The 20,384-nt window shown below is 47.0% G+C and overlaps 2 protein-coding genes across 3 annotated transcripts in view; one reads left to right on the top strand and one right to left on the bottom strand.

Annotated features, from left to right (window-relative positions):
- LOC310738875 (uncharacterized protein) overlaps nt 1-20,384 on the top strand; it is a 183,583-nt gene that overhangs the window by 130,107 nt on the left and 33,092 nt on the right. The window lies entirely within an intron of this gene.
- On the bottom strand, nt 4,364-19,969 carry LOC310738728 (uncharacterized protein). 2 transcript variants are annotated; one of them, XR_014537144.1, is made up of 3 exons: nt 19,720-19,969; nt 5,019-8,071; nt 4,364-4,773 (listed from the first exon to the last, which is right to left on the bottom strand). XR_014537144.1 is itself a non-coding variant. In XM_083564026.1 (2 exons), the coding sequence occupies exon 2, from the start codon at nt 7,322-7,324 to the stop codon at nt 6,359-6,361; it is 966 nt and encodes a 321-aa protein (XP_083420152.1). In that variant the 5' UTR covers nt 7,325-8,071; nt 19,720-19,969; the 3' UTR covers nt 4,364-6,358. The 2 variants fall into 2 exon arrangements, 1 of the variants encoding a protein (XP_083420152.1); XM_083564026.1 differs by having other exon boundaries at nt 4,364-8,071.

Below are 20,384 nucleotides of genomic sequence, written 5' to 3'. Positions count from 1 at the left end.
CAAAGATAAAGAAGAAAACAATGATTATTTTTAGTGATTATGTTTCTACATCTTTCAAAATAGCAAACCACTAATTGAAAAAACCTGATCTTGACCCTGTCAGCTGTCCAACGAGAGTCCAACATCAAACCTTCTCTTTATCTCTAAGATTCTAGAAAAGGTTGTAGCACAGCAGGATTTCGGCCTCATCATAGCACAGAGACGGCACTGGTTAAAGTGGTAAATGACCTGCCTTTGATCAGGGTTTTGACCTGATTGATCATAATCTCCTTCTTGCTGGACTAGAGAACATTGTTGGAATAAAGGGAACAGCTCTCTTCTGGCTCGTCTTGTCTGACTGATCGCTATTTTACTTTTAGTTTGTTGAAGTAAATGGTGAGTTCGTCACACTCTCTGAGGTAAAGTTTGGTGTTCCTCAAGGATCTGTCTTGGGCCCACTGCTTTTCTCTTTATATCTGCTGCCTCTGGGTGAAATTAACATTAGCATTGCCATCATTTAAAAATGTTGAGGAGTGTGTGATGGACATTAGACAGTGGATGTTAGACATTAGACAGTGCACAATAATAATTAGAAGAAGAAGATGAGGCTGAAGGCGTCCCAATGCTGAAGCTGAAGAACGGTTTCAGATGAGTGGAAGTCGAGGATTTGATTAAAGTGATATTTGAAGCGTGTGAAATGTTTGCAGTGGTAAAAAAAAGAATACATTCGGTGGATAAAAGCAACACTTTATTTCCATTTAAAAGCTCGACATGACAACAGTTGGAGGTGAACAAGTGCCGGAGGAAGAGAAATGTGAGGAGCCTACAAAGTGTCTCTGAAAGCTGATCTGATTTTCTCTCCCTCCCTCCCTCCTGTCCTTCTCCCTTACTTCATTCTCTTTCTTCCTCTTTTCTTTGTACAATTCTTCTATTTCTCTTCCTTTATTTCCATTTGTTGAACGCTTTCCATTTTTCTTATTTTTCTATCCTATTCTTTCTTTCGTCCTCCCTATTCCTTTCTGATCACTTGCTCTTCTTGATTAATTTTGTTGTTTTTTTCTGGCTTCAAATAGATTGTATTTGTTTATTTATATAAAAAAAAGACATAAAAAAAACCTTTAATCTTTTATTGTATTATTTTTGCTGTACTGGTCTGAATCCTGTACTGAACCAAATCCTTTACTGGATCCTGTACTTATCTAAATCCTACACTGAACTAAATCCTGATCTGAATCCTGTACGGGTCTGAATCCTGTACTGGTCGGAATCATGTACGGGTCTGGGTTTGTGATTGGTTCCAGGTTAAATCTCAGTGTTGGGTGTTTGAAGTGTTTAAGGATGTCACATTGTTTAGTTTAGTTTTAAATCACAGACTCCCCACTGCTGCAGAACATCTCATTCCCCAGAGTTTTCTGAAACATGGCTCTGACTGGATTTACAACGCTGGATAGTCTGAAGAAAAAAGTCAGACACACAACGTCCTTGTTTTCCAGTCGCACAGAGGAACAGAGAGAAATGTGTGACTGTGAGTCATATGCCATACCACACACACACACACACACACACACACACACACACACACACACACACACACACACACACACACACACACACACGCACAGAACAGAGAAGTAAGATGTTCAGTTCTTTATTAGTTTTTTATCTCCTGAAATGAAAAAACATTAGAACTTCCTCATGACAGCTGTTTGTGCTGATTTACTGCAGATGTTCGTTTCCTTGGCAGCGGTTTTTCTGAAACTTTTATATTCTGTGGTTCTCTCAGGCTTTTTTCTTTCCTGGAGCTCCACCCAGTTAGCCACTGAACTGCCAACAGCATTGTGTAGCATGCAAATAAATCGCTTTTGGGGGGAAGGGAGAGAGAAGGAGAGATGAAGAAAAAGAGGGATAGAGAGAGTAAAAGAAAGAGGGAGAAAGAATCTTGAGAGAAAATTAGAGGGAAAGAGGGAGAGCCGAAGGAAAAGAGAGATAGAGGACTCTTCTCAGAGCTCTCCTTTCAGGATTCTTCTCTCAGGGTTCTCCTCGCAGGGTTTCCTCTCAGGGTTCTCCTCTCAGGGTTCTCCTCTCAGGGTTTCCTCTCAGGGTTTCCTCTCAGGGTTCTCCGCTGATTGACACATTCATGCTGATTGTTATAAAAATGCGTTTACGTAAATGTAAATGAGTTCAGTTCCATGAAAAGGTATTTTGCTGCCAGTTTTATTATTCTAAATTGGTCACAATTCATTTTTTTAGATCTTCAAACAAAATGTCAGTATCATCTAACAAACATGACTCCAATTTATTCCAACTTGCCATGACTTAATCAGATATAAAGATTGAATCAGTAATTGGGTTGATTTAGAATAGACACCCTATAGGTAAACATTACTAGGAGAAATATAAAGATAACCAAGAAGTTTCTTCTCACACTCTTTGGAAACACCTTGATTGAGCCCGAACTCCAGGCGGGTTTACATCAAACACAGCGTTCCTCAATAAGAACCTAAGTGATGCATTGAGAAGGTAAGATGAGGCTGTAGTCTTTGCTGTCTCGGGATCTGAGTGACTTTCCATGATGGCCAGAAATCAGTCTGTGATCTGAAGCTCAATTGGGTTTTAAGGCAAGTCAACTGCTGTGCAAAGAGCTCCAGGAATTCATTTCTAAAGGGCTTAAAAAGATATATTTAAGGTTTTGTAGATCCCTACACAAAGTTCTGACAAAGTCCTTACAGGAGCAGCTTGTGATCAAAAGCCCTCTGGGGTGGTTGAGTTACAGCCATGCTGCAATAAAGTGTGGGCCAAATTTCCCAGACAGCGCTGTGGAAGCCTAATCTCCAGTTAACATTTTGCTTTTGTTTGAAAGTTGTTGGTGCCAAAGATGGAACAACCAGTTATAACATTTTTAGATGGCAAGTACTGGTTGACAATGAGAAGCAGGTGTTTCCTCACCTGGTTTTGTATCCAATAACAGAGGACATCTGGGCAGACAAATACTTTTTTACAGCCCAGTATTTCAATGTAGTTGTTTTTAGATAACTCAAGTGCACTACGCTCAAACTTTTATTCACAGGAAGTATGAACTAACACTCAGCTCAGATCTCATGACATCTAGTGGTAGAACATGTGCAGTGCATGAACAGCAGCTCCACTGAGTACACCATTATAATCTTTTTTTCCTCCATCTGACAAACGTATATGATTTGGTCAATACTGTCTCCCAAAACTGAAAAATATAATTCATTATATACAAACAATGAACGTCACAGGAGAGGAACATGAAGTGGGGAGATGAAGTAGCGAGTAACTCCACATACAGCACAGTATGTGGACAAACATATGTAGACACCTAACCTTAAGATTGGTATGTGCTTCTTTTTAATTTAACATGTTGTCTCCATTTGCTGTTATAATGAGCTCCACTCTTCTGGGAAGATGGTACACTAGATTTTTTGGAGATTTGTGTGAGATTCCTTCATCAAGTATGGATGTAGGTGAGAAGGTGAGGAGGCCTGGGGTGCAGTCAGTGTTCACATTCATTCATGTTTAGTAGGTATGGAGCTCTATAGCAGGAGATCTTCCACTCCAACCAATGGAAAGCTCTTAATGGAGCTGGCTCTGTGCAGACAGGCATTGTCAGGGTTTGGGTCTCCTAGTTCAAGTAAAGGCAAAATTTCACGCTTCTGAATCCAAAGACAGGTACACAGCAACGAAATGAATGCATGGTCAAAAACCACTTTCCAATGTTCTTCCTCTTTTTGTGTGGGTTTCCTCCCACTGTCCTACAGCATGGAAGGAGGTGTGAAAATTAGAGCTCGACCGATTCTTCAGTTATGCCAGTTACACCAATAGTTGATTGCTGAAACCATCGACAAAAATCCAAACAGATAGTTTTTCCGAGTTGTGTTGTACAGTACGAGAGCGGCCTTTAGAGGTGAAACACTGACACCATGTGCTCTAGAAGTATCTTTATTTATTAATTTAGCATGTAACTGTTTTTAATTATTTTGAGTGTTACTTTGTGTTTCAGTTTGAATAACAATGAATATATTCATGTTTAATTTATCACATTTCATAATTCAGTACTGCTTTTTTAGTTTTGTAATAAAGGTCAGTACTATTTTACATGGAGTGTTATGTTTGTTGTTAATCCAGTATCCAATCCATCGCTTGGTTAGTCGGTGAGTACAATCCTACATCGCTATCAGTATCAGTAAAATCCACTATCGGTCGACCTCGAGTGAATATTTAAAAATGAGTTAGTGTGTGTACATGATGCCCTGTGATGGAATGGCATCAGGTCTGTGATGAAGCCTTGGGCCCATGAACAGCTCCAGAGCCACCAGAACCCTGAACACTCACTCAATAATAACAGACAAATGAGAATGGATAGAGAATTAAGACATTTATTATAATAAATTAAATGTAGTGTTATATGTATAGTGTGTTTAACAATGGACCGTGTCCCAAATCATGATCCTCCTCCTCAACACTGAATGTCCGTTCATTACAGTTCCATCATTGTTAATGTTTGCTCCTGTTCCCTGAAGAAGACGAGTGTAAAACTGTTAACGCTGATTGAGGTCAACCTTCACAAGAACCTGATTAGGACTCATCATTTGGGCTTGAATCATATTTTTACAATCTGATGATCACAGAATAAAAGTTTCTAAACTATGTTCATAATGATGTTTGAAGGGATAATAATGAGATCCTGAGGTACCAGTGATCCTGAAACCCTTCTTCTGGATGGAAACTGGAAACCACTTGCTGCTGCTGAAGATGATTTACATGAACAGCCTGATGATACACAAGATCATGGTGAAAGGTAAACGGGTAGTAACTATGACAACGCCTTCGGATCAGAGTAAATAGGATCAGTTTGACTAACTTATTTAACTAACATTTTTTCCCAAATTGAAGCAAATCAACAAAAACAATTACTTAAGATCATCAGATGTTTCAGCAAAACCTGCACTCATCCTTTTCACTTTTAATAACATTTCCACAGTAATATAACAACAGCTTTATCTCATTGAGCTCACCGTCATCGTGGAGGAACGTTCCAGAAGATCCAGGCACCTTCTCATTCCATGTGATTTCATTTCCTTCTGATTAACCAGCGTTTCTTCCATCCTTGATTTTCTGAGGTCACAACATTCTGTTGATCTTCACGCAATATGCACCAACCATGAAGCGTGGAACATGCCGAAGCTTTATCTTTATATTGAGCATGTGTTAACGTGGTATGTGTGCTGTTCACGTAAGTATGAACCGGAGGACAGAGGATCCACCAACATGTTCCTGATCAATCAATCAATTATTTATCATTTTTCTCGTTTTTAAATGAGATCCATCCAAATTTCTAACCATCATACACCAGAGCAGTTTGACCATTCTGTTCTAATTAAAGGCCGTGATTCAAGGTAAAAAATTTCAGGTTCTCCAAACTACCACTGCTGAAGGCCCTAAACCACGAAGCTCAGTATGTAAATAAGATCGTTGCAGGTGGCTCGTTCTTATCGGAAATTTTCCTCCAGTCGTTCAGTGCCGAATGTTTTTCCCTTTTAGAATTCTGTTGCATAGAAACAAAAGGAACATGCAGGTGTCTGAAAAACCATGAAAGTCTCCATGCTTCTCACAGCCGCTCTCAGTGTAAATGTATTGGCGCATGCATTAGTGGCGTCTTCCTCACCGTTCACACCGTGCATCATGAAGTTATCAGAAAGCAAAATCCAAACATTTACTACCAGTATGTTATTCTAAGATATTTGACCCAAAAATGATGGGGCCCTCAAAACAGTCTACTCCAGCGATCTCATAGTGCTGTAATGTACATGTGATGTACACTGATCAGGAAAACATTATACCAGCATGATGAAATAACTAACATTATAACACTGAGTGGTGAAGTGAAGAACACTGATGATCTTCATCATGGCTCCTGTTAGTGGGTGGATTTATTTATCAGGCAGCAGGTGAACATTTTGTTTCTCAAAGTTGATGTTAGAAGCAGGTAAAATGGGCGTAAGGATTTGAGGAGTTTGATAAATTGTGACGTCTAGAAGACCGAGTCAGAGTATCTCCAAAACTGCAGCTCTTGTGGGATGTTCCTGGTCTGCAGTGGTCAGTATCTATTGGTGCTCCAAGCAAGGAATACTGGTGAACCAGCGACAGGGTCGTAAAGGATAAGGCTCATTAATGCACGTGGGGAGTGAAGGCTGGTCCCACAGACGAGCTCCTGTAGCTCAAACTGCTGAAGAAGTTCATGATGTTGATGCTCGATGGGTCACGACTGTTTAAGCAGCAACAGCAGACCAACACAATATTATGCAGGTGGTCATAATGTTATGAGTGATTAGTTGAGAACAGAACTTGGTAACTGTCACTCTTCCTGTGGAGATCCGCAAACCTGCTCGCTCAGGGTCACGTGGACGTTCTGGTGTCGCCGCAAATTCCTGTGGGTCCTAAAGCTCTTCCCACATTCTGAGCACGGATATGGCTTCTCCCCTGTGTGGATGCGCTGGTGCTGCTGAAAATTGCTGTAACTGGTGAAGCTCTTGCCGCAGGCTGAGCAGTAATACGGCTTCTCCCCGGTGTGAATGTGTTGGTGGAGCTGGAGGTCAGTTCCTTGGGTGAAGCTCTTGCCGCACTCTGAGCACTGATAGGGCCTTTCCCCGGTATGAATATGAAGGTGCTTCCGGAGGTTCCCCCTCTGGGTAAAACTCTTCCCGCAGTATGAGCACGGGTATGGTCTCTCTCCCGAGTGAATGCGCTGGTGCTGTTTGAGATTACTCTTCCCGACGAAACTCTTCCCGCAGTGCAAGCACTGATACGGCTTCTCCCCCGTGTGAATGCGGAGATGTTGCACCAGAGTTCCCCTCTCGCTGAAACACTTCCCGCACTGTGAGCAGTAATAAGGACGCTCTCCGGTGTGGAGGCGCTGGTGGATCTGCAGGGTTCCTACACGGCTGAAACACTTCCCACACTCTAAACAGCGATACGGCCTGTCTCCAGTGTGAATGCGCAAGTGTTGTTGGAGGTGCGTCGTCTGATTGAAGCTCCTCCCGCAGTCTGAGCACTGGTACGGCTTCTCTCCCGTGTGGGTTCGCTGGTGCTGCGTCAGGGTGCTCTTCAGGCTAAAGCTCTTCCCACAGTGCGAGCACTGATACGGCTTCTCGCCTGTATGAAGGTGCAGGTGCTGTTTCAGGTTGCACTTTTGACTGAAACACCTCCCACACTCCGAGCACTGGTGAAGATTTTTCTGGATTTGACTGGGAGAACTGATCTGAAGACCGCTGGAGCTTTCTGTGGGATCTGGAACTTCACATTTAATCTCATCTACCTTCATCTTCTTTTAATGTTTAGGTTCCTGCAGAAGTTAAATAAACAGGACACAGGACAGGTGGACGGAAAGCAGGAGAAGATTCCACTTGGATCTAGATTGGAAAGATAAAAATAAGCCACACTGCTGATTTTTTATAAACGGACACAGAGCTCTTGACTGGCCTCAGATGAAAATGGCTGGATCTTCTTGAAGTTATAGAGGAGGAACCTGTACCAAGTCGGGTGTTGTGAGAGGAGGAAGACACCTCTGTAGTGAGATTTAACAGCGGCCGAGGGATATAGACAAAGCCGCGAGTCCTGATGAGGCAGGAGTGAACCTGGACCTCTGGATTCACAAATTTGACCTGGAGAACAATCTAGAAGAGTTCAGACACCACTGAGGTCTCTGTCTGCCTAAGACTTGAGTGAACATGGAGGAAACGTTTTGAGCTTTAGAAATAAAACTACAACAATGTTCACACATTCACCTGCAGGCTGTTAATTTTCTACATCTGGGGTCAGGTGTTAGACGTGGGAGTGTCCAGGCAAATATATCCGGAGCAACTTGGTGGAGGCAGGATAGCGCACAAGACCAATCATCAGCAGGGGAAGGCCAGTTGTGCCCCAGGATGACAAACGTTACTATGGCAACCGGCAGCAAGAAAGCAGCATAAGGGGTTTTATCCTTTCACGGACATCCTCCATGATTTGTAGAAGATCCTGCAGTCCATCTACTGTATCATGGTACAGGCTTCTCGTCCTTCATTCACACCTATAAACAGTCTTAGATTATTATTACGCCAAATTAATACACAGTCTGTACAGATAAACAACTCTGGATTTAATAATCACCTCAGTGACCTGCTGAAAATAACGTTCCTCAACATATACTGCTATTTACTTAGCATCAATGCTAGCGCCTCAGATCCCCTGCTAACTAAACTACAGCTTAAACTATAGATACTTAATTTATAATCATCTCCATTTCACTAATCAATTAATTAATCAATAAACCAATGAATCAATCAATCATGATCTATACACTGCCCTGCATGAGTACCAAATCAGCCCTGATTGTGCATCTAGTGCACTACAGAGTGTGTATTAAACGGCGCTAGTGTAGACTCTGTAGTGCACTACGGAGTGTGTATTAAACGGCGCTAGTGTAGACTCTGTAGTGCACTACGGAGTGTGTAGTAAACGCCGCTAGTGTAGACTCTGTAGTGCACTACGGAGTGTGTAGTAAACGGCGCTAGTGTAGACTCTGTAGTGCACTACCGAGTGTGTGGTAAAGGCGCTAGTGTAGACTCTGTAGTGCACTACGGAGTGTGTATTAAACGGCGCTAGTGTAGACTCTGTAGTGCACTACGGAGTGTGTATTAAACGGCGCTAGTGTAGACTCTGTAGTGCACTACGGAGTGTGTATTAAACGGCGCTAGTGTAGACTCTGTAGTGCACTACGGAGTGTGTAGTAAACGCCGCTAGTGTAGACTCTGTAGTGCACTACGGAGTGTGTATTAAACGGCGCTAGGGTAGACTCTGTAGGGCACTACGGAGTGTGTATTAAACGGCGCTAGTGTAGACTCTGTAGTGCACTACGGAGTGTGTAGTAAACGGGGCTAGTGTGGACTCTGTAGTGCACTACGGAGTGTGTATTAAACGGCGCTAGTGTAGACTCTGTGGTGCACTACGGAGTGTGTGGTAAACGGCGCTAGTGTAGACTCTGTGGTGCACTACGTAGTGTGTGGTAAACGGCGCTAGTGTAGACTCTGTGGTGCACTACAGAGTGTGTGGTAAACGGCGCTAGTGTAGACCTCTGTGGTGCACTACAGAGTGTGTGGTAAACGGCGCTAGTGTAGACTCTGTGGCGCACTACGTAGCGTGTGGTAAACGGCGCTAGTGTAGACTCTGTGGCGCACTACGTAGCGTGTGGTAAACGGCGCTAGTGTAGACTCTGTGGCGCACTACGTAGCGTGTGGTAAACGGCGCTAGTGTAGACTCTGTGGCGCACTACGTAGCGTGTGGTAAACGGCGCTAGTGTAGACTCTGTGGCGCACTACGTAGCGTGTGGTAAACGGCGCTAGTGTAGACTCTGTGGCGCACTACGTAGCGTGTGGTAAACGGCGCTAGTGTAGACTCTGTGGCGCACTACGTAGCGTGTGGTAAACGGCGCTAGTGTAGACTCTGTGGCGCACTACGTAGCGTGTGGTAAACGGCGCTAGTGTAGACTCTGTGGCGCACTACGTAGCGTGTGGTAAACGGCGCTAGTGTAGACTCTGTGGCGCACTACGTAGCGTGTGGTAAACGGCGCTAGTGTAGACTCTGTGGCGCACTACGTAGCGTGTGGTAAACGGCGCTAGTGTAGACTCTGTGGCGCACTACGTAGCGTGTGGTAAACGGCGCTAGTGTAGACTCTGTGGCGCACTACGGAGCGTGTGGTAAACGGCGCTAGTGTAGACTCTGTGGCGCACTACGGAGCGTGTGGTAAACGGCGCTAGTGTAGACTCTGTGGCGCACTACGGAGCGTGTGGTAAACGGCGCTAGTGTAGACTCTGTGGCGCACTACGGAGCGTGTGGTAAACGGCGCTAGTGTAGACTCTGTGGCGCACTACGGAGCGTGTGGTAAACGGCGCTAGTGTAGACTCTGTGGCGCACTACGGAGCGTGTGGTAAACGGCGCTAGTGTAGACTAGTGCACTACGGAGCGTGTAGTAAACGGCGCTAGTGTAGACTCTGTAGTGCACTACGGAGCATGTAGTAAACGGCGCTAGTGTAGACTCTGTAGTGCACTACGGAGCGTGTAGTAAACGGCGCTAGTGTAGACTCTGTAGTGCACTACGGAGCGTGTAGTAAACGGCGCTAGTGTAGACTCTGTAGTGCACTACGGAGCGTGTAGTAAACGGCGCTAGTGTAGACTCTGTAGTGCACTACGGAGCGTGTAGTAAACAGCGCTAGTGTAGACTCTGTAGTGCACTACGGAGCGTGTATTAAACGGCGCTAGTGTAGACTCTGTAGTGCACTACAGAGCGTGTATTAAACGGCGCTAGGGTAGACTCTGTGGTGCACTACGTAGTGTGTGGTAAAGGCGCTAGTGTAGACTCTGTGGTGCACTACGTAGTGTGTGGTAAACGGCGCTAGTGTAGACTCTGTGGTGCACTACGTAGTGTGTGGTAAACGGCGCTAGTGTAGACTCTGTGGCGCACTACGAAGCGTGTGGTAAACGGCGCTAGTGTAGACCTCTGTGGCGCACTACAGAGCGTGTAGTAAACAGCGCTAGTGTAGACTCTGTAGTGCACTACGGAGTGTGTGGTAAACAGAGCTAGTGTAGACTCTGTAGTGCACTACGGAGTGTGTAGTAAACGGCGCTAGTGTAGACTCTGTAGTGCACTACGGAGCGTGTAGTAAACGGCGCTAGTGTAGACTCTGTAGTGCACTACGGAGTGTGTATTAAACGGCGCTAGTGTAGACTCTGTAGCGCACTACAGAGCGTGTGGTAAACGGCGCTAGTGTAGACTCTGTAGCGCACTACGGAGCGTGTGGTAAACAGAGCTAGTGTAGACTCTGTAGTGCACTACGGAGCGTGTGGTAAACAGAGCTAGTGTAGACTCTGTAGTGCACTACGGAGCGTGTGGTAAACAGAGCTAGTGTAGACTCTGTAGTGCACTACGGAGTGTGTGGTAAACAGCGCTAGTGTAGACTCTGTAGTGCACTACGGAGTGTGTGGTAATCAGCGCTAGTGTAGACTCTGTAGTGCACTACGGAGTGTGTGGTAAACAGAGCTAGTGTAGACTCTGTAGTGCACTACGGAGTGTGTATTAAACGGCGCTAGTGAAGACTCTGTAGTGCACTACGGAGTGTGTATTAAACGGCGCTAGTGAAGACTCTGTAGTGCACTACGGAGTGTGTATTAAACGGCGCTAGTGTAGACTCTGTAGTGCACTACGGAGTGTGTATTAAACGGCGCTAGTGTAGGCTCTGTAGTGCACTACGGAGTGTGTATTAAACGGCGCTAGTGTAGACTCTGTAGTGCACTACGGAGTGTGTAGTAAACTGCGCTAGTGTAGACTCTGTAGTGCACTACGGAGTGTGTAGTAAACGGCGCTAGTGTAGACTCTGTAGTGCACTACGGAGTGTGTAGTAAACGGCGCTAGTGTAGACTCTGTAGTGCACTACGGAGTGTGTAGTAAACGGCGCTAGTGTAGACTCTGTAGTGCACTACGGAGCGTGTAGTAAACGGCGCTAGTGTAGACTCTGTAGTGCACTACGGAGCGTGTATTAAACGGCGCTAGTGTAGACTCTGTGGCGCACTACGGAGCGTGTGGTAAACGGCGCTAGTGTAGACTCTGTGGCGCACTACGGAGCGTGTGGTAAACGGCGCTAGTGTAGACTCTGTGGCGCACTACGGAGCGTGTGGTAAACGGCGCTAGTGTAGACTCTGTAGTGCACTACGGAGCGTGTGGTAAACGGCGCTAGTGTAGACTCTGTAGTGCACTACGGAGCGTGTGGTAAACGGCGCTAGTGTAGACTCTGTAGTGCACTACGGAGCGTGTATTAAACGGCGCTAGTGTAGACTCTGTGGCGCACTACGGAGCGTGTGGTAAACGGCGCTAGTGTAGACTCTGTGGCGCACTACGGAGCGTGTGGTAAACGGCGCTAGTGTAGACTCTGTGGCGCACTACGGAGCGTGTGGTAAACGGCGCAAGTGTAGACTCTGTGGCGCACTACGGAGCGTGTGGTAAACGGCGCTAGTGTAGACTCTGTGGCGCACTACGGAGCGTGTGGTAAACGGCGCTAGTGTAGACTGTAGTGCACTACGGAGCGTGTAGTAAACGGCGCTAGTGTAGACTCTGTAGTGCACTACGGAGCGTGTAGTAAACGGCGCTAGTGTAGACTCTGTAGTGCACTACGGAGCGTGTAGTAAACGGCGCTAGTGTAGACTCTGTAGTGCACTACGGAGCGTGTAGTAAACGGCGCTAGTGTAGACTCTGTAGTGCACTACGGAGCGTGTAGTAAACGGCGCTAGTGTAGACTCTGTAGTGCACTACGGAGCGTGTAGTAAACAGCGCTAGTGTAGACTCTGTAGTGCACTACGGAGCGTGTATTAAACGGCGCTAGTGTAGACTCTGTGGTGCACTACGGAGCGTGTATTAAACGGCGCTAGGGTAGACTCTGTGGTGCACTACGGAGCGTGTGGTAAACAGCGCTAGTGTAGACTCTGTAGTGCACTACGGAGCGTGTGGTAAACAGAGCTAGTGTAGACTCTGTAGTGCACTACGGAGTGTGTGGTAAACAGAGCTAGTGTAGACTCTGTAGTGCACTACGGAGTGTGTGGTAAACAGAGCTAGTGTAGACTCTGTAGTGCACTACGGAGTGTGTGGTAATCAGCGCTAGTGTAGACTCTGTAGTGCACTACGGAGTGTGTATTAAACGGCGCTAGTGTAGACTCTGTAGTGCACTACGGAGTGTGTATTAAACGGCGCTAGTGAAGACTCTGTAGTGCACTACGGAGTGTGTATTAAACGGCGCTAGTGTAGGCTCTGTAGTGCACTACGGAGTGTGTATTAAACGGCGCTAGTGTAGGCTCTGTAGTGCACTACGGAGTGTGTATTAAACGGCGCTAGTGTAGGCTCTGTAGTGCACTACGGAGTGTGTATTAAACGGCGCTAGTGTAGACTCTGTAGTGCACTACGGAGTGTGTATTAAACGGCGCTAGTGTAGACTCTGTAGTGCACTACGGAGTGTGTATTAAACGGCGCTAGTGTAGACTCTGTAGTGCACTACGGAGTGTGTAGTAAACGGCGCTAGTGTAGACTCTGTAGTGCACTACGGAGCGTGTAGTAAACGGCGCTAGTGTAGACTCTGTAGTGCACTACGGAGCGTGTAGTAAACGGCGCTAGTGTAGACTCTGTAGTGCACTACGGAGCGTGTATTAAACGGCGCTAGTGTAGACTCTGTAGTGCACTACGGAGCGTGTATTAAACGGCGCTAGTGTAGACTCTGTAGTGCACTACGGAGCATGTAGTAAACGGCGCTAGTGTAGACTCTGTAGTGCACTACGGAGCGTGTAGTAAACGGCGCTAGTGTAGACTCTGTAGTGCACTACGGAGCGTGTAGTAAACGGCGCTAGTGTAGACTCTGTAGTGCACTACGGAGCGTGTAGTAAACGGCGCTAGTGTAGACTCTGTAGTGCACTACGGAGCGTGTAGTAAACGGCGCTAGTGTAGACTCTGTAGTGCACTACGGAGCGTGTAGTAAACGGCGCTAGTGTAGACTCTGTAGTGCACTACGGAGCGTGTATTAAACGGCGCTAGTGTAGACTCTGTAGTGCACTACGGAGCGTGTATTAAACGGCGCTAGGGTAGACTCTGTGGTGCACTACGTAGTGTGTGGTAAAGGCGCTAGTGTAGACTCTGTGGTGCACTACGTAGTGTGTGGTAAACAGCGCTAGTGTAGACTCTGTGGTGCACTACGTAGTGTGTGGTAAACGGCGCTAGTGTAGACTCTGTGGCGCACTACAGAGCGTGTGGTAAACGGCGCTAGTGTAGACCTCTGTGGCGCACTACAGAGCGTGTAGTAAACGGCGCTAGTGTAGACTCTGTAGTGCACTACGGAGCGTGTGGTAAACAGAGCTAGTGTAGACTCTGTAGTGCACTACGGAGCGTGTATTAAACGGCGCTAGTGTAGACTCTGTAGTGCACTACGGAGCGTGTAGTAAACGGCGCTAGTGTAGACTCTGTAGTGCACTACGGAGCGTGTATTAAACGGCGCTAGTGTAGACTCTGTAGTGCACTACGGAGCGTGTATTAAACGGCGCTAGTGTAGACTCTGTAGTGCACTACGGAGTGTGTGGTAAACAGAGCTAGTGTAGACTCTGTAGTGCACTACGGAGTGTGTGGTAAACAGCGCTAGTGTAGACTCTGTAGTGCACTACGGAGTGTGTGGTAATCAGCGCTAGTGTAGACTCTGTAGTGCACTACGGAGTGTGTGGTAATCAGCGCTAGTGTAGACTCTGTAGTGCACTACGGAGTGTGTATTAAACGGCGCTAGTGTAGACTCTGTAGTGCACTACGGAGTGTGTATTAAACGGCGCTAGTGTAGACTCTGTAGTGCACTACGGAGTGTGTATTAAACGGCGCTAGTGTAGGCTCTGTAGTGCACTACGGAGTGTGTATTAAACGGCGCTAGTGTAGACTCTGTAGTGCACTACGGAGTGTGTAGTAAACTGCGCTAGTGTAGACTCTGTAGTGCACTACGGAGTGTGTAGTAAACGGCGCTAGTGTAGACTCTGTAGTGCACTACGGAGTGTGTAGTAAACGGCGCTAGTGTAGACTCTGTAGTGCACTACGGAGTGTGTAGTAAACGGCGCTAGTGTAGACTCTGTAGTGCACTACGGAGCGTGTAGTAAACGGCGCTAGTGTAGACTCTGTAGTGCACTACGGAGCGTGTAGTAAACGGCGCTAGTGTAGACTCTGTGGTGCACTACGGAGCGTGTATTAAACGGCGCTAGTGTAGACTCTGTGGCGCACTACGGAGCGTGTGGTAAACGGCGCTAGTGTAGACTCTGTGGCGCACTACGGAGCGTGTGGTAAACGGCGCTAGTGTAGACCTCTGTGGCGCACTACGGAGCGTGTGGTAAACGGCGCTAGTGTAGACCTCTGTGGCGCACTACAGAGCGTGTATTAAACGGCGCTAGTGTAGACCTCTGTGGCGCACTACGGAGCGTGTGGTAAACGGCGCTAGTGTAGACCTCTGTGGCGCACTACGGAGCGTGTATTAAACGGCGCTAGTGTAGACTCTGTAGTGCACTACGGAGCGTGTATTAAACGGCGCTAGTGTAGACTCTGTTATGCACTACGGAGCGTGTATTAAACGGCGCTAGTGTAGACTCTGTTATGCACTACGGAGTGTGTATTAAACGGCGCTAGTGTAGACTCTGTTATGCACTACGGAGTGTGTATTAAACGGCGCTAGTGTAGACTCTGTAGTGCACTACGGAGTGTGTATTAAACGGCGCTAGTGTAGACTCTGTAGTGCACTACGGAGTGTGTATTAAACGGCGCTAGTGTAGACTCTGTAGTGCACTACGGAGTGTGTATTAAACGGCGCTAGTGTAGACTCTGTAGTGCACTACGGAGTGTGTATTAAACGGCGCTAGTGTAGACTCTGTAGTGCACTACGGAGCGTGTAGTAAACGGCGCTAGTGTAGACTCTGTGGCGCACTACGGAGCGTGTGGTAAACGGCGCTAGTGTAGACTGTAGTGCACTACGGAGCGTGTGGTAAACGGCGCTAGTGTAGACTCTGTAGTGCACTACGGAGCGTGTGGTAAACGGCGCTAGTGTAGACTCTGTGGTGCACTACGGAGCGTGTGGTAAACGGCGCTAGTGTAGACTCTGTGGTGCACTACGGAGCGTGTGGTAAACGGCGCTAGTGTAGACTCTGTGGTGCACTACGTAGTGTGTGGTAAACGGCGCTAGTGTAGACTCTGTGGCGCACTACAGAGCGTGTGGTAAACGGCGCTAGTGTAGACCTCTGTGGCGCACTACAGAGCGTGTGGTAAACGGCGCTAGTGTAGACCTCTGTGGCGCACTACAGAGCGTGTGGTAAACGGCGCTAGTGTAGACCTCTGTGGCGCACTACAGAGCGTGTGGTAAACGGCGCTAGTGTAGACCTCTGTGGCGCACTACGGAGCGTGTATTAAACGGCGCTAGTGTAGACCTCTGTGGCGCACTACGGAGCGTGTGGTAAACGGCGCTAGTGTAGACCTCTGTGGCGCACTACGGAGCGTGTATTAAACGGCGCTAGTGTAGACTCTGTAGTGCACTACGGAGCGTGTATTAAACGGCGCTAGTGTAGACTCTGTTATGCACTACGGAGCGTGTATTAAACGGCGCTAGTGTAGACTCTGTTATGCACTACGGAGTGTGTATTAAACGGCGCTAGTGTAGACTCTGTTATGCACTACGGAGTGTGTATTAAACGGCGCTAGTGTAGACTCTGTAGTGCACTACGGAGTGTGTATTAAACGGCGCTAGTGTAGACTCTGTAGTGCACTACGGAGTGTGTATTAAACGGCGCTAGTGTAGACTCTGTAGTGCACTACGGAGTGTGTATTAAACGGCGCTAGTGTAGACTCTGTAGTGCACTACGGAGTGTGTATTAAACGGCGCTAGTGTAGACTCTGTAGTGCACTACGGAGTGTGTATTAAACGGCGCTAGTGTAGACTCTGTAGTGCACTACGGAGTGTGTATTAAACGGCGCTAGTGTAGACTCTGTAGTGCACTACGGAGTGTGTATTAAACGGCGCTAGTGTAGACTCTGTAGTGCACTACGGAGTGTGTAGTAAACGGCGCTAGTGTAGACTCTGTAGTGCACTACGGAGTGTGTAGTAAACGGCGCTAGTGTAGACTCTGTAGTGCACTACGGAGTGTGTAGTAAACGGCGCTAGTGTAGACTCTGTAATGCACTACGGAGTGTGTAGTAAACGGCGCTAGTGTAGACTCTGTAGTGCACTACGGAGTGTGTAGTAAACGGCGCTAGTGTAGACTCTGTAGTGCACTAGGGAGTGTGTAGTAAACGGCGCTAGTGTAGACTCTGTAGTGCACTAGGGAGTGTGTATTAAACGGCGCTAGTGTAGACTCTGTAGTGCACTACGGAGTGTGTATTAAACGGCGCTAGTGTAGACTCTGTAGTGCACTACGGAGTGTGTATTAAACGGCGCTAGTGTAGACTCTGTAGTGCACTACGGAGTGTGTATTAAACGGCGCTAGTGTAGACTCTGTAGTGCACTACGGAGTGTGTATTAAACGGCGCTAGTGTAGACTCTGTAGTGCACTACGGAGTGTGTAGTAAACGGCGCTAGTGTAGACTCTGTAGTGCACTACGGAGTGTGTAGTAAACGGCGCTAGTGTAGACTCTGTAGTGCACTACGGAGTGTGTAGTAAACGGCGCTAGTGTAGACTCTGTAGTGCACTACGGAGTGTGTAGTAAACGGCGCTAGTGTAGACTCTGTAGTGCACTACGGAGTGTGTAGTAAACGGCGCTAGTGTAGACTCTGTAGTGCACTACGGAGTGTGTAGTAAACGGCGCTAGTGTAGACTCTGTAGTGCACTACGGAGTGTGTAGTAAACGGCGCTAGTGTAGACTCTGTAGTGCACTACGGAGTGTGTAGTAAACGGCGCTAGTGTAGACTCTGTAGTGCACTACGGAGTGTGTAGTAAACGGCGCTAGTGTAGACTCTGTAGTGCACTACGGAGTGTGTAGTAAACGGCGCTAGTGTAGACTCTGTAGTGCACTACGGAGTGTGTATTAAACGGCGCTAGTGTAGACTCTGTAGTGCACTACGGAGTGTGTATTAAACGGCGCTAGGGTAGACTCTGTAGGGCACTACGGAGTGTGTATTAAACGGCGCTAGTGTAGACTCTGTAGTGCACTACGGAGTGTGTAGTAAACGGCGCTAGTGTAGACTCTGTAGTGCACTACGGAGTGTGTATTAAACGGCGCTAGTGTAGACTCTGTAGTGCACTACGGAGTGTGTAGTAAACGGCGCTAGTGTAGACTCTGTAGTGCACTACGGAGTGTGTATTAAACAGCGCTAGTGTAGACTGTAGTGCACTACGGAGTGTGTATTAAACGGCGCTAGTGTAGACTGTAGTGCACTACGGAGTGTGTATTAAACGGCGCTAGTGTAGACTCTGTGGTGCACTACGTAGTGTGTGGTAACCGGCGCTAGTGTAGACTCTGTGGTGCACTACGTAGTGTGTGGTAAACGGCGCTAGTGTAGACCTCTGTGGGGCACTACAGAGTGTGTGGTAAACGGCGCTAGTGTAGACCTCTGTGGCGCACTACAGAGTGTGTGGTAAACGGCGCTAGTGTAGACCTCTGTGGCGCACTACAGAGTGTGTGGTAAACGGCGCTAGTGTAGACCTCTGTGGCGCACTACGTAGTGTGTGGTAAACGGCGCTAGTGTAGACTCTGTGGCGCACTACGTAGTGTGTGGTAAACGGCGCTAGTGTAGACTCTGTGGCGCACTACGTAGTGTGTGGTAAACGGCGCTAGTGTAGACTCTGTGGCGCACTACGGAGCGTGTGGTAAACGGCGCTAGTGTAGACTCTGTGGCGCACTACGGAGCGTGTGGTAAACGGCGCTAGTGTAGACTCTGTGGCGCACTACGGAGCGTGTGGTAAACGGCGCTAGTGTAGACTGTAGTGCACTACGGAGCGTGTAGTAAACGGCGCTAGTGTAGACTCTGTAGTGCACTACGGAGTGTGTATTAAACGGCGCTAGTGTAGACTCTGTAGTGCACTACGGAGTGTGTAGTAAACGGCGCTAGTGTAGACTCTGTAGTGCACTACGGAGTGTGTAGTAAACGGCGCTAGTGTAGACTCTGTAGTGCACTACGGAGTGTGTATTAAACGGCGCTAGTGTAGACTCTGTAGTGCACTACGGAGTGTGTAGTAAACGGCGCTAGTGTAGACTCTGTAGTGCACTACGGAGTGTGTAGTAAACGGCGCTAGTGTAGACTCTGTAGTGCACTACGGAGTGTGTATTAAACAGCGCTAGTGTAGACTCTGTAGTGCACTACGGAGTGTGTGGTAAACAGCGCTAGTGTAGACTCTGTAGTGCACTACGGAGTGTGTAGTAAACGGCGCTAGTGTAGACTCTGTAGTGCACTACGGAGTGTGTAGTAAACAGCGCTAGTGTAGACTCTGAAGTGCACTACGGAGTGTGTGGTAAACGGCGCTAGTGTAGACTCTGTAGTGCACTACGGAGTGTGTAGTAAACAGCGCTAGTGTAGACTCTGTAGTGCACTACGGAGTGTGTGGTAAACAGCGCTAGTGTAGACTCTGTAGTGCACTACGGAGTGTGTAGTAAACAGCGCTAGTGTAGACTCTGTAGTGCACTACGGAGTGTGTGGTAAACAGCGCTAGTGTAGACTCTGTAGTGCACTACGGAGTGTGTATTAAACAGCGCTAGTGTAGACTCTGTAGTGCACTACGGAGTGTGTATTAAACAGCGCTAGTGTAGACTCTGTAGTGCACTACGGAGTGTGTGGTAAACAGCGCTAGTGTAGACTCTGTAGTGCACTACGGAGTGTGTATTAAACAGCGCTAGTGTAGACTCTGTAGTGCACTACGGAGTGTGTATTAAACAGCGCTAGTGTAGACTCTGTAGTGCACTACAGAGTGTGTATTAAACAGCGCTAGTGTAGACTCTGTAGTGCACTACGGAGTGTGTAGTAAACAGCGCTAGTGTAGACTCTGTAGTGCACTACGGAGTGTGTGGTAAACAGCGCTAGTGTAGACTCTGTAGTGCACTACGGAGTGTGTGGTAAACAGCGCTAGTGTAGACTCTGTAGTGCACTAGTGTAGGGAGCAGAAACCCGTTTAGGATTGAGCCACTGTTAGCTGAGTTGAAGTTACCTTGATGTTTCCAGCAGAACGCAGTGAAGCTCCTCAAATTCAGCTCCAGCGGATCAGATGGAAGTGTGGAGGTAAAACCCTGTCAGAAATATTGGAATGGAAAGATGATTAGTAGAGTCCGAGATCAGATCATCAATCAGCAACACTGCCGCACGCCTTCTTCTATTCCTGTAACACAACGCGACCTGGACGCTCACAGCGACACCTACTGGATCATCAGTATATCACACACACACACACACACACCCACACACACACACACACACACATACACACACACACACACACACACACACACACACACAGGAAAATGATAATAACAAGTATTTTATCTGACTCGCTCATTGGTGGATAAATGACAAATTCCTAAATTATACCTGCAATTTATTTATTTCTATTTTAGCATCCATTATTAAACACTATATACAAATATAACTCAATTAATGGATTGTGATGATTATGAATTATTGGCCTCGTGTTCCATCAACAAGTACAAGTTAATCAGGGTTTACTAAGAACAAAGTTCATGTTTGATCTGCAAATCCATACACAATTTGACCAAAAGTATGTAGACACACCAAACTTTCCAAACATATGTGCTTATTTTACAAACACAATTGTTTTGTACGTCTTTGGATGCAGCACCATTACATTTTCCCTTCACT

The sequence above is a fragment of the Silurus aristotelis genome (genome assembly GCF_946808225.1).
Source record: "Silurus aristotelis genome assembly, chromosome: 2".
Lineage (NCBI taxonomy): Eukaryota > Metazoa > Chordata > Actinopteri > Siluriformes > Siluridae > Silurus > Silurus aristotelis.
This window is presented reverse-complemented; position numbering and strand designations above follow the sequence as displayed.